Source organism: Alexandromys fortis, unplaced genomic scaffold (assembly GCF_014885135.2).
Source record: "Alexandromys fortis isolate MF-2015 unplaced genomic scaffold, M_Fortis_MF-2015_v1.1 scaffold_91, whole genome shotgun sequence".
NCBI classification, from domain to species: domain Eukaryota; kingdom Metazoa; phylum Chordata; class Mammalia; order Rodentia; family Cricetidae; genus Alexandromys; species Alexandromys fortis.
In genome coordinates, this window is record NW_026067968.1 from 739,280 (window position 1) to 752,964 (window position 13,685).

At 40.0% G+C, this 13,685-nt stretch overlaps 1 protein-coding gene across 2 annotated transcripts in view; it reads left to right on the forward strand.

Annotated features, from left to right (window-relative positions):
- The window catches only part of Papola (poly(A) polymerase alpha), a 52,713-nt gene extending 48,946 nt beyond the window's left edge, over positions 1-3,767 (forward strand). For both annotated transcript variants that reach the window (XM_050154616.1, XM_050154617.1), the window contains 2 exons: positions 1,392-1,466; positions 3,364-3,767. In XM_050154616.1, coding sequence (XP_050010573.1) covers positions 1,392-1,466; positions 3,364-3,459 — 171 coding nt within the window. In that variant the 3' untranslated portion in view covers positions 3,460-3,767. The remainder of the gene's footprint in view (positions 1-1,391; positions 1,467-3,363) is intronic.
- The last annotated feature ends 9,918 nt before the right edge of the window (positions 3,768-13,685 follow it).

A 13,685-nucleotide genomic window follows, 5' to 3' on the forward strand; every position in this document is an offset into this window, starting at 1 on the left:
GAACTTAGATAAGATGGTGCAAGGGTTTTTTGAGTACTAGTGACAGTACAAGTGAGTGAGGGTTGGGCTGTGTGGGCAAGAAGGGAAGTGTTGCTTTTGACTGAAAAGATGGTAACCTTCTTTTGAAGCAGTATTTGCCTGATGGCTTGTAACTCAAGGTAGTCTGAGACTCTAGGCTCTACTATTGGGTCTGACAGTGGGGTTTGTTGAGAAGACTCATTTTCAGCAGTTTTCTACTTGAATGCGGTAGATAAGTGAGGAAGAGATTGGTTGTGTTCAAACTGAAAAACTGAGAAAGACATAGTTTTAGAAATTGAATTACACCAAAGACTTAATTTTCTCAATTTAGCCAAATTCCCATGAATTTTATTTCCATGAATTAATCAGTATCCTTTTGGTGTTTTTCAAGCTTTGTGTGTATGCATATGTACCAGTGCCTTTTCCTTACTATTTTTAATGCACTTTGCAAATCAAGAAAATATGATTGTTACATAATCTGCATAATGACAGCACTGGAACTTTTTTTAATTACACCTTACCCAACTAGTTGCTTATTGTTGGCAGTTGTTCCCATTGAAAACAAGTTTGCACCTTCCCACTGCAGTATTGCCTTACTGTAAATATCTGCCATTCAGTTATACTTACTTAATAAATTTTTAAGAAATTGATACATATTCCATATAGTCCCCTTGAAAGGCACCGCTTCCATTCTTGGTGTTTATTTCTTGTTTGCCCTTTTCAGTTTCATAGGTAAAGCAGTGTTGTTTCCTGTTTTCACATTTTAAAAATTTGTTTTTATCTGTGTTTCCATTTGTGTGTGTGTTTTATACACGATGAGTGAAGGTGCCATGAGATGACACAGTTTGCCAGGGGTTGACTGATGGCACTCACAGTAGAACTGGGGAATTGATTGTTAGGCAGAGGAGGGTAGGAGAGACCGTAAGGAAAGGACAGTTTACAGGCATGTTTGCTACTTTAATTACAGATGTGGGGCAAATTTTGTGCCTCTCAGTAATTTTATATACTAACATTATGCATTTTCTCCCCACATAGTTAAGAACTTTCTTTGGATTTATGTTCTGTTAATTATTGTCTGGGTAACATTTTCTAAAGTGCCTGTGCATACCTTTAATTAGTACTTGTTAAAATGTCCAAGGTAGAGCTATTTGGGAACTATGAGCTATTTTGACCACACCTTATAATGTCTGAAATTGGGAAATGACCTATAACAGGGCTTGATGACATACTGTCATATAATGTAAGTACATCTCTCTTCATCTTCCTTTTGCTAATTTGTCTTTTTTATTAGCCACCATGCCCATTTATACTCTTTGATTTATTATTATTTTTTTAACGTCCTTGTTCCCTTCTCCCCATCCTTTGTCTCCCAGGAACAAGTTGATATGGAGACAAATGCGATTCAATCAGAAACTGTTTCTGCGTCAACTTCTCTGTTGGCCTCTCAGGTACTAAATGCAAAAGCAAGGAGAGTTTTGTTAGTGACTTTGCTATTGGTATATTGATTTGAACTGAGTGTTCATGTTAGACTATTAAAATTTTGTTTGGGAAGTAATTACTTGAAGCCTGTAAATTTTCTGGAGTTTAAAAGCTAGCAAATGCTAGGATTTGGAGCTGCTGCTCTGAGCTGTTAGAATGCTCTGTCTAGCTTGGAGTTGTCTGCTGGGATGTAGATGCAGGGTTCTGGGGCTGAAACTGCTGAGCTGTGTAGTGCGAACCCATCAGAGGCAAAGGAGGCAGCTGTAGCTGCTCTGTTACACTGGAAGTCCTTCAGCTCCTCAGCTGTCATGTTTTGATGATGTATGTTATTTATAGGTCAAGGCCTGACGACAGTAAAACCAAGAACAAAAAATTGTTACAGAACCGTTGACAAGGCTTACAGAGATTTTCATTTTACTTCACTTAGTCATTACTTAAACATAGGTTTTTTTTTGAAACAAGGTCTTACTATGTAGCGTAGGATCTCCTGATCTACCTTTGGCTCACTGATCTTTTAAAGTGTGTTTCTGTTTCAGTTTAGTTTTAGTAATGGTTTTATTTATTCATTATACAGTATATGACACCTTAGTTGATTAATGCTAGTGTTTTGCTGTGATATTTCCTAGTATACTAGTGATCTTGCCTTGCCTTCATTTTGCTTCTGAAACAGTTGTTTTCTTCCTGAATCCTTTTAAAGGGATTTAAAATCCTTAGAAAACAAAGGAAAAAACTAGAATCTAGGTCAAACTTGGGCACAAAAAAAAAAAAAAATCTGTTTTCTCGAAGTACTACTAACTGGATTAACTGAACAGTATCCTTGAGCAAGGTGCCACCCGTGATGTTCTGCTCTGACTCAAGAGTTCATGTGGTCATGGAAAACATACTCTTCATGAGTGTTAACGTCCACAGTCTCCAATATCAGTGTTCTATCTAATTTCTGAAATAACTTTAACTCTGTACCTTTCATCAACCAAAATTATGAGAGGTAGCTAAGAAAACCCACCTCGATTATTCTGCTTTTAAAGAATGCATCTTATATCCTGTGATTATGTGGAAGGACTTATTTCTGAGGAAGTGGTAGTATCTAAACACAGCATTGCTACATCTCGAGATAATTACAGATGAACTGGTAGCATTTCCATTGCTTCAGAATAATCCAAGGTTAAAGGTCAAAGGAAGGTAGATTGGCTTTGAATTACCTGTTACTGACACTAGGTGAGGAGAACATGAGACTCATTGTCTAATGTTTCAACCTCTGTGTCTCTTGGGAAATTTTTCATAAAACATTTATGATTTATCTCTGTATTTTTGAATGTTAAAGATACCTTGCAATATAATCTGTGTAATGCAGATTCCCCAAAAGTTAATTAAAAGTTAATTAAATTATTGTTCAGTTATACAGTCAGTTTTATAATTTATAGTGTGAGAAGATAACTGCAAACTGCTGCTTCTGTGTATCAGGTGAATTTAAACGTTCTTCCACATGAGGGCACTCCAACACCTCTTCTTGTTGGAGCTGCTAGTATCATAACTACACATTGTCGAATATTATTTATAGATGATTTTTAGTGAAACATTCTGAGAGCTGCTTTTGAAATTATTAGAAGAGTTTTTGATATATCTTAAATACTGTTAATATTTTTGCTTTTGAAATTTTCTGCAAGTTTAGACTGTGTGATTGTACTAGTTAATGTTTATTCACATTACGTTTTATACCATTTAGAATTGCTTTTTTCTTTTAATTTGAATGCTTGCCTCTCATAATAAAGCTCCATCCATTCCTAGATAATAAAGCAGCAGGAAATACATCCCATTGTAAGTCACAGTGCTTTAAATCATGATGTGTTCTTTTGCTTTTCTTCTCAGAAAACATCCAGTACAGACCTTTCTGATATCCCTGCTCTCCCTGCAAATCCTATTCCTGTTATAAAGAATTCAATAAAACTGAGACTGAATCGGTAAAAACCACCTCAGGGTCCATAAAAAGTATCTGCCAACTCAACCTGTTGTCTTCAGATGCTTAAAAAAAAAAAAAAAGAAGAAGAAGAAGAAAAAGAAAGAAAAAACAAAACAAGGAGAATGGAGGGTACAAGACTAGACATGACTGACAGTGGATTTAGGTTTTTGGTGACCTCCCTTACTTGGGCTCATCAGCACTTGATCAGAAGTCCAGGTTAGTATGCGAAGCCAGGAGTACTATTATTATTGTGTTAGCAACAGTTGCATTAACTATTTCAGAAAAATTACTGCCTTTAAGAAGAAAAAAGAAACAAAGCCCTCAAACTATGTTTGTATCCATAATTGACATCCAGATTGGGTTTATGTGTGATGCATTGTTTGGAAAATTTGCAATACAAACTGGCATAAGAATTCCTTATTCTGATGATGCACTTTTATGTATTTTTTATTAGAAGGTAGAACTAATTTTAGATTTTTCAGCTTAATGGATTTTCAAATTTTTTTTTCCCCAAAGAATTTTCTTTACAGTTAGTCTTTAAATTGGATACCTTGTGCTGTGGTGTACTGCTCTGCCTCAGAGAGGACGAGAGGACACCTAGCTCCGTCCTTAAGAGCAGTTGTGACCCTTAGGGTAAATTGTCAATGCTAAGGTATACTTTGGACACTGAAAGAAGAATTAAGAGATACTTGGTTTGGATAGGGTTATGATTAAGAAATATATATTTCTTTTTTATTTATAGAGTTGTTTTATAGTGCATACAAATCAGCAGTCAGCCAACAGTGCGGTCCTTGAGCTTTCTGAAGCTCTGTGTTCTTTTGCCTTCAGTCTATTATCTTCAAAATAACAAAAGCGCTTCCTCTTCCCCTTTTTGCTATTCTTTTCCCCTTTTGCCTGTATGCTCAAGGTAAGGCTTACTACACAGAAACCAGAATGCCAGTATTTTCCTAAGCCATGACATGAAATCGGTGACCCTGTGCTACATGGCACAGAACACTTAATTTTGGTCCCATGGCTGGAACTTGAGAATGACTGAAAGCCATACCTATGAAGCATCTCCCAAGGATTGCCATTTGATCTTTAAGAGGACTTTTGTACACTCCACAGAACTCTGTCTTGGACAAATTGATTTTCAATTTTAAAGGTGGGCAAAAGGCGTTTTCTTCCAGATTTTTAAACTAATTTTTATTTTTAACCAGTTTATCAAAATTTGTCAGTGAATTTTACATACAGAAACATTTTAAAATCATTTCTAGCAAGCACTTGACATTCAGCTCTCCACTTTTGAATCTTTTGTTCTATCAAAAAATTAGAAACCTCCTTTAAAGACAATAATTTCTCATAATTAAGTAGCAGAATTCTCGTCCATCTTTGTGACGTCTGAGGGATGCCAGATTTTGATAAACTTACTCTTTCTTAATCTGGATAAAGCAAACCTGTAGCAGCAGATCTTTGTGTGAGCATGGTTTTTGAATCCTCCATTTCGCTGCATTCTGTCTCATATTTGTGCATTCTCATGTTAAACTGCAATTACTTAAACTCTTCCCTGTCCTTCTAAATTGATTTCCAACGTTGGAGTAGAGTCTTTCCCCTTAAGCTATGCATTAATTAAGGCTTTCTTTTTACTACTTACATCGTTTATATACAGTATTTCTACTCTCCACCTCTTGCTCTGCAGTCACCTTGCCCTTCCTCCACCACTTGAGTAAAGAAGACGGTCTGCTAACAGGTGACGTGTAATGGTGTCCGTGTGTGTAGCTTCAGAGTTAGATTGACATCACCAGGCACAGATTTAGTCTTGTCGTTTTGTTTACACATTGGGAAAAATTCAGTTTAATAAACGTTCCATGTAACTGCATCCAAGTTTCACCAGGCTGGAGACGTGGATCTTTTCTGTATAGTGACTTTTAATTCTAGTTTTCATAACCTGGAGATCAGACTGTTGCTTTCGCATGATGTAAGTAGTGTCTCATGACTGGAGTTTGCTTTGTTTTATAGTATCTGTACTCCTTGTATTTTTCAAGAGCTATTTTGTAAACAGATGATGTATTTCTCCATTGAAAACACAATAAAAAAAAAAAAAACAGCACAATCCCACAGTTGACTGATTTCTTTTGCCCGTGTCTCCTCACCCCTCCAGTGACCCAATTGGTTTACCTATAACATATAGTGGGATCCTAAGTGAAGATTTGGAATTTAGTGTGGTTATGTTTGACAGATTTTTTTTTTTTAGGTTAACTTATTTGGCAACTCAGTACTAATTTGTCTCACATGGTTACAGGTGTTTGTCTTTCTCATAGTTGTGTTTTGGAGAGGGAAGCATGGGTGTAGCTACCACTGATTTCCATCCTCTGCAGCAGTGCACTGCCTGGATCGCACTGTTTCCCGTGTACTGGTGCAGTTTGCATTTCCCTTTACGCCAGCAGGTGGCACTGCTGGTTTCAGTCCATTTTTAATTGTATTCCAGTCATCTTGAATCTTGTTTCTTTTACCGAATCAAATTCTGTTGTTTTAAACTCTCATATTGCATGAATAGAAGTGGACTAACCTTTGGATTTGTGATGATCAACCTTTAGATGTCTTAGTAAATCTTAGTGTCTTAGTAAAGAGACTTTATATAAAAGCCATTTTCCAGAGGGTTAGCTCCTGTGCTTTCATCCCATCTCCAAAAGTCCAAATTCTTAGACAGTTCATCAAGTATATGACTTCAGGGGTGTTTCTTACTGACACAGAAGGTCAGTTTGGGGCTTATTCAGCAAAAGTGAAAATATGGTTAAAAAAAAAATCAGGACTCCATTGCTACAGAATTGAACTTGCCTTGCTCCTACCCTGGTAGACAACTAGCCACGGACTGGACCCAGCTTCCTGAACTTTGTCACACATGTGGCCCATAGGCATTTTGTTAAATTAGTAAAATGATAATTGAAAATGTTTTGTGGCTCATGTAAATTCCGAAATAAAACTTTTATATTTTCTAATTAGTGCCTCTTTTTTTCTCTACACAGAAAAAGTATTTTAAAGCTCTGCATAATGTTAATTCTGGCTGCATTCAAGGTGGCAGCAAATCAGCAGCTCCAAGTAGTAACTGACACATGAAAGGACCAATCACTGTAGCACACACTGTAGGCTGAATCGTGCAGCCTTAGTGTGCTTACGTGCATTTGAACAGAATGGTGAATTGTTTTCTAAAAGCACACACATTGGGATCTCTTGCCTATTTTAATTCTAATAAAAATGAATAGTACCATGAAAATAAGTTGCCTTTTGGCCTGAATTCTATTCTTTGTTTTTAGTTCACATTTCTGTTAGCTTTCTTAAACCAAAATCACGAATAGATGCTGTCTTGACTCAGATCTGAGCTTGGTAAATGAGTCATGACCTTCAGGTATACAGAAACAAACGGTCTAAGTCTTTGTGATATTTCTCATGTTTGTAGAACCAGTCTCTCCCCCACCCCTTACCAATTTAAAAGTTGTTGCCAAAATTTCCTCCCTGGGTTTAACGGTAGAAAGGAGAAACGTAAAGGATTCTTAGGTTTTTGAACACACTGTGAGCTTATTGATTTCATTTCCTCTTCTATTTGGCGAGCTTGGGGCAGAACCTAGGTCTTCATGTAGCTGGCAAACACTTCCAGCTACACTCACAGCCCAGGGTCCTCTGTGACCTTGAGACAAGGTGCAGACAGCACCATTATATATGATTAACAGTGATGGAGACTAATAACAGAATGTGTGCTCAATCCCAAACCTTCGGGGGGGGGGGGTTTTGTTTGTTTGTTTGTTTTAAAGTTGTTGTTACAGTTCATATAATTTTACTAGCTCCAAGCGTTTGTATTTTTTTTCTGGACATAACTCACTTTTTTTTTCCCTTTGGAGATGCTAAAAGAAAATCTGTTTTGATAACATCCTAGTTGCTAATCAAATGACACTGTTGGTCGAAAGGAATTAAAATACATTTTGATTTTTCTTGTCTCTGTCCTAGGTGCTTTTTTTTTCTTTTTGTTTTGGTTATGTCATTGTTTATTGAACTTCCTCGGGTGGCTTCAAGCCACCAGGACACAGGTACCTCCAACACCCCTTCCTCTTCTCTTCAGCTCTTCTGCAGAAGAATTTGGCCTTCCTAATAACAGGCTCCAGTCTTGGTGTTTGCAGTGGAGACCCTTGTCCGCTCACTGACCAGTGTACAGTTTATCCAGGTTGACAAGTTGGGCAGGAGCTCTGGTTCCTCGTCAAGTGGTACACAGACCAGCTTTCCCACCTGGGTGGTCTTTGTCTAAGTTAGTCTTGTGGGGAAGCATAACTCCAGCATTCCCATGACCTCCTGGATGCCTGCAGTGCTTACTGATGTGACTTAGCCTTTGTGGGTCTTCAGCCTTTATGGCATGGTGGCAGCTGAAAAGAAGGGGAGGCATCCTGGAGGTATCTCAAGGTACAGGTGTGGAGGTGAGTCCTATGCCTTTTGAAAGGAGGGTTACAGCTGTGCTTGAGTTCAGATCAAAATTCCCATGTGTAAAAGTCAAGATTGTACCTCTCTCCTTATTTGTGAATGCATATGCATGAGACAGAGCATCTAGAGAGGTCAGAAAAGTGTTTTGGAGTCCCTTCTTTCATAGTCTCCTCTTTCTTGAGTTCCAGGGATTAAACCCAGCTATCCTGAGCCATTTGTCTACCCTGCCTTAGTAGGGTGGGGAATATATTTAAATAATGTCCAATACAGCAGTGTGTCTGAAAGCATATTTTAACTTCTCTGTTTTGCTCTACCACTTCAGAGTCTGTTTTTAAGTGGTAAGGATGACTTTATTAGATCCCAAAATTGATGAGGCAAAGCTCAAAAGATATGTTGGTTTTTATTTTACTGAGTGCTGTCTGAAAGGAAACAAACTGGGCTCAGGCTTTCCGTCATCACTTCTAGTATCCTCTTTTACTGGTCACAGGCAGGCAACAATAAAACAAACACATAGCATGATCTCAGAACATAAAACATAAAAACATACTGTGAGGTTATCTGGAGTCATTGAGTCATTACCAATAAACCTGACCTTTATGGTAAGTAGGTCTTCATATGGCACTAGTGTTGTGAGCATGCACTGCTAGACCAAAGATCAGCTCTTGATATTTGGGACTTTTTAGAAAGTGTGTTCTTTAAGATACAGCAGGGATAGATTTATCAATTAAATAGTTGTGTGGATGTGACCCGATTTTTATTTATGTGTGTGTCTCTTAAAATATTTTACAAGCCTCTTAGAAGCATTTCTCTTAATTAATTTATGAGATAAGTTACTTTTGATCTAGCTGATTTCATGCTGAAAATAAGTAGCTTGAATAATTCAAACATTCCTGTTTGTTGGGGGCTCTTAGAGTTCTTGCAGACATCCATCCCAATCTTGTATGTTCCATAGTAGTGTCGTGTAGTCCTAGGACAGTTTAGATTTCGGGCCGGAGGCACTTAGTTTTTGCTTCAAGGACATCTGGAAATGGAAGTGGCAAAGGTGTGTCTGGGTTTCAGCGTATTTCTTGACCACTGCAGCCCCTCTGTCGCCATACACGGTGTGGATATTTGGGGTTTGTCTCGAATTTTAGGCATAAGCAAGCTGATGTATGTATCTTGGTGTTATGAGGTAGATGTCCTGGCTTTGTGCTTGTCTTGTAGCTACTGTATCTCTTGGCACAACACCCTCTTCACAAACTTTCACACTGTGTAGTTCCTGGTGCTGTGTGATTTCCAGAAATCTGGCACGAGAATGGGTCCTTGTTTGCGTTTTCTAACTGCAGTGGAGCTGTTAATAAAGAGATTGATGATAAAGTTGTCGAAAAGAGACAGTTGGGCAGAACTACTCCCCATGAGTGACAGAGGGCATGATCTGCCTTCACAGCCAAGAATGCCGCCCCCAGCAGAGAACCGACCGTGCTTGAACATGGTGCCAAGACTGTTGGAGCTTTTACTGCACTGTTAGGCTCCTGTGTTTCTCTTGCATATTTCCTGCCTTTTCATTTTTAAGTCTCAGGTTCATGAGATGGTCAGAAAAGATATGCATTGTGACCCTTCCACTGAATAATTGCCATTTCTTATACGTATTAATTCACCCTGATTTGACTTAGTGAATATTAGGCTTTACTCTGAAAACATAAAAGCTGTAGTTTTTTTTTTTCCTAGACCGTCCTGCAAGTCCCGATGAGGATGCACTGGCTGAGCAAGGGTATTGAGTGTCATAGCAGTGCCAGTATGACTCAGCGTCCCATGCTGCTGGCATTCCGTCTGTCTGCAAAGGCGTTTTAGCATCTAGAATTTTGGCTTGGGTGGGCTTTTTTTTTTTTTTGCTTGTTTGCTTGCTTGCTTGAGTCTAGTACCCATGAGCCCATTGCCTCAAACTTGGTAATCTGCACCAGTCAGGATACTACATATACTACTATGCACAAATTTTTGGCTGTTTTAGTATTGACTTTAAGGGTATGGTTATTTCCTGTAGCCTTTTTTATTTCTTTTTCTTTGTTGTTTTGTTTGACTTAACTATAACTAGCCTGGAACTCCTGGTGTAGATTAGGCTGGCCTCTTAACTCACAGATGCTCCTGCCTCTGTTTTCTAAGTGTTGGAGTAAACATGCATGTCACCATTCTGGTCTACATTTTTTTTTAATTGTCTTGTGTGCAGGATCCCGTCTCCTTCGGTTTTGTTGAATGTAACAGTTTACTGAATTTTTCTTTTAAGGAGACGTTGAAGAAATCATTGTGACTTTTGTATTGTTATATGACCCAAATGTGAACACTGTAGTTTCTGAATAAAAATTCATTTTTAGCCGGGTGGTAGTGGCACACGTCTTTAATCCCAGCACTCAGAGGCAGAGGCAGATGGATCTCTGTGACTTCAAGGACAGCCTGGTCTACGGAGCAAGTTCAGCACAGGCTCCAAAGCTACACAGAGAAACCCTATCTCCAAAAAACAACAAAATCATTTTTCTTTTTGAAATGTCACTAACCAAAACTCCCCTGAAACTCAAAGGCTGCAAAGTCAACTTTGAAGGACACTTAAGAAAACATTTTCAGTACTTGCCTAGCATATCTGAAACTGCCCGGCTCTGACCCCTAGTCACTGCCCAGTGTGCAACTGCCCATCTGCTTCAGTGAAGCTCCGTGGTTCTTCTCAAGTCTAAGCAGGAAGATTGTAGTTAGTTGGCAGCTTTGTCTCAAACTTTGACTCTCAGAGGCATCCATATTGTGTAATTTCCATCTCTGGGCCATAGTCTACACTCCAGGTTGAGCCAAGATTTCTATGTTCTAGCAGTCACCTTCTAAAGGAAGTTCTCACCCAACTGTAGTGGGAGACATTTCTCTGGTTGTGTAGCATCACAGGTTTTGTGGGGTTTTGTTTCGTCTGGTTTGGTTTGGTTTTGGTGTTTTAAGGCAAGATTTCTCTGCTTGGCTGTCCTGGAACTCTATTTTTTGTTTTTGTTTTTTTTTTTCTTCTTGAAGACAGTCTTGATATATAACCCAGACTGGCTTCTAATGCCTGATGATCCTAGCCCAGTGTTTGAGTGCTGAGGTAGTAGGCACACACCACTCTGCATTCCTTGCATTTGTATAGTGGCTTTCTAACCGTATATTTTCCAGGAGCCTGAAAGGGAGTAAGAACAAGCAAACTTCGTCTTTTAAATGTCAGCCCTGCAATGGCTAGTACTTTGTGATGAAAGTAGAGTAGCTTGTGTGTGGTTTTTGTTGTTTGAGACAGGGTCCTTTCATGTAGCCCTAGCTGTCCTGGAACTCTGTGTAGACCGGGCTAGCCTCAAACTCACGGAGTCCTTCTGCCTCTGGGGTTAAAGATGTCCGCTGCTATGGCTGATTGTCAGGCTAATCAGGGAGTCCAGTCCGGTAGGGCGATAGGAAAGGAGCCTGGTCTGCAGTAGTCATTTGTAAGCAGTGGTGATTAACTGTCTGACTGAAGTAGGTCCTTCCTGCTGTTCTGTTTGCTGTCTTGATTGACTCCTGCTAGGAAAAGTAAAGTGGAAGGTCTTGAGGCTTGGCCTACGGGAGGCTCTTGCAACCATAATGTATAAGAGGGTACATCTTAGGCCTAGTAACAGATCTGTGTTGGGCAGAAAGGCTGCACTGAGCACATAGTATGCATGTATGTTAGTGTTGCTCGAGTGAGCCCAGGACCTCAGATGTGGATGGGGACACTTGTCTATCTACCTGCTGCATAGCTAGCTGCTCTGTGTAAGGCTTGACAAATTACCAAGGCTTGTGGAAAGATGGGCACCTCATAAAAGAGAACTGTAGGTTCTGTTGCGTGCAAGGCCTGAAATGCCAGTGGCACCGTGGCCAGGATACCTGATGTCATGTGTGAGAACTGAATTGCACAGGAGACTCCTTTATCTGTGACAAGTTTGGGATATGATGGAAGCCCAGAGCCACTCTTGAAGCCTGCTTAACACATTTTCCAGATTAAAGCAAGCCAGCTGGCAACCTTGCCTTTGCCATAGGAATAATGTCCATTTCCAAGCCCCAGAATGTTTGTGTTTCCAATGTTAGCAGTTGCTTGCTGTGGGGCCGGAGTTCCCTGTTGCTTTCCAGTGGAGATGGATGAGGTTACTGTCCCCGATGATCTCCCAGTGCTCATTGGCCTCAGCAGCTGAAAGCTTTTGTTATTTTCTCAGTTGCGGTAGCTAAATGATGATGGTGATTTTTAACCTGTGTTCAAGGTAAGATTCGTAAAGGTGGGATGCTTGAGATTCTGTTGAAGATAAAAGTCTAAATAAATAAATCTTTTTTTAAAAAAAAGGGGGAGGGTGCTGAAGAGATGGCTCAGTGGGAGACCAGCCTGATCTACAGAGCAGCTAGTTCCAGGACAGGCTCCAAAGCCACAGAGAAACCCTGTCTCGAAAAACCAAAAAAAAAAAAAAAAAAAAAAAAAAAAAAAAAACNAAAAAAAGAGCATTGACTGCTCTTTCAGAGGTCCTGAGTTCAATTCCCAGCACCCACATAGTGGCTCACAATCACCGGTAATAAGATCTGGTGCCAACTGCTGTCTGCAGGGATACATGCAGGCAGACCATTGTATACATAATAAATAAACAAATCTTAAAATAAGTTGTCAAGAGTCATCCAAATGCTGTAACCAATTTCAGGTGTGTGTGTTGTGGTGTGAGTTGTCCCACTAAAGGCTTCCCAGGTAACAACTGGGAGGGGGGAAGGAAAGTGCAGTGGATGCATCATATATGAAGTAGTGTGTGTAAGCCTCTTCCCTACAGGCTGCTAGAAAGAGATGGGGGGGAGGGACCTGAATTAGCTGCCTGGGAGTGGGTCTCAAACAAAAGAGATGGCAAACACATAAGGCCAGACTACACTGCCGCTGTAGGACTCGGGTATTGTTCAGTAATGCATTGACAAACTGCGTTTTTAAGGAATTCTCTCCCAGCTCTCCAGTGTACTGTGTGCTGGGAAATCCTCCACCAGTTTGAGGAAAAGCCCCGGCCTTCCAGGAAAGGACATTCTGACCACAGCAATGTGTTTAATACCTTCTTAGTGAGTAGCAGAGAAATCGGAAAGAACATGTTCTTTCTAGGTTTGTTTTTTGAACTTTACATGGAATGGCATGTAGACAGGATGTGTTTAAAGGATCGTAGTGGTTATTTTCTTTTTGAGGGGGTGAGTTGTGGTATAAACCTAATTTGGACTCCTTAGAGGGCAGGCGCAACGGCAGACTGCAAGCAGCAGAGCAGTGCCAGCCTCTCCCACCCTGTTCCCCAAGATGCCTTCCTGCTGTGAGACTGGGGCAGGACCAGAGTAAGGAAGGCATCTGGGGGCAGGCAAAGCCGTCTTTAATTATGGTGGGCTGGGCACATGGAAGTCTCCATCATGAGGATTTCTCCCTTTAATGCCAAGACAAGTGCTGTGTGCCACTTGTGAAGAGACAATGGCCTGCCCGCCTGCCTGCCTCTGCTGAGGGCTGGCACTAGGAACAGTCCTCCAAAATTACCAGTGGTAGCTTCGTTTTGTGAACTGCGTCTGTTAGGTGTCATGAAGTAGGTCTGATGACAGGAAAACGGTGGTGTTGGGGGTGTGATCACTTAGAATTGAGAAAACATACTTAGTTTGCTAAAACATCTTGCTTGGGACCTCACAGTAAATTAGATTTTACTTTGGGGTGTCTGACTCCTAAAAACTTGGGCTTGAATAGGAACTTTCCCTTGGAAGGTTGCACTAGCTCTTATGTATTTAGCCTTCCCATATCCAAATG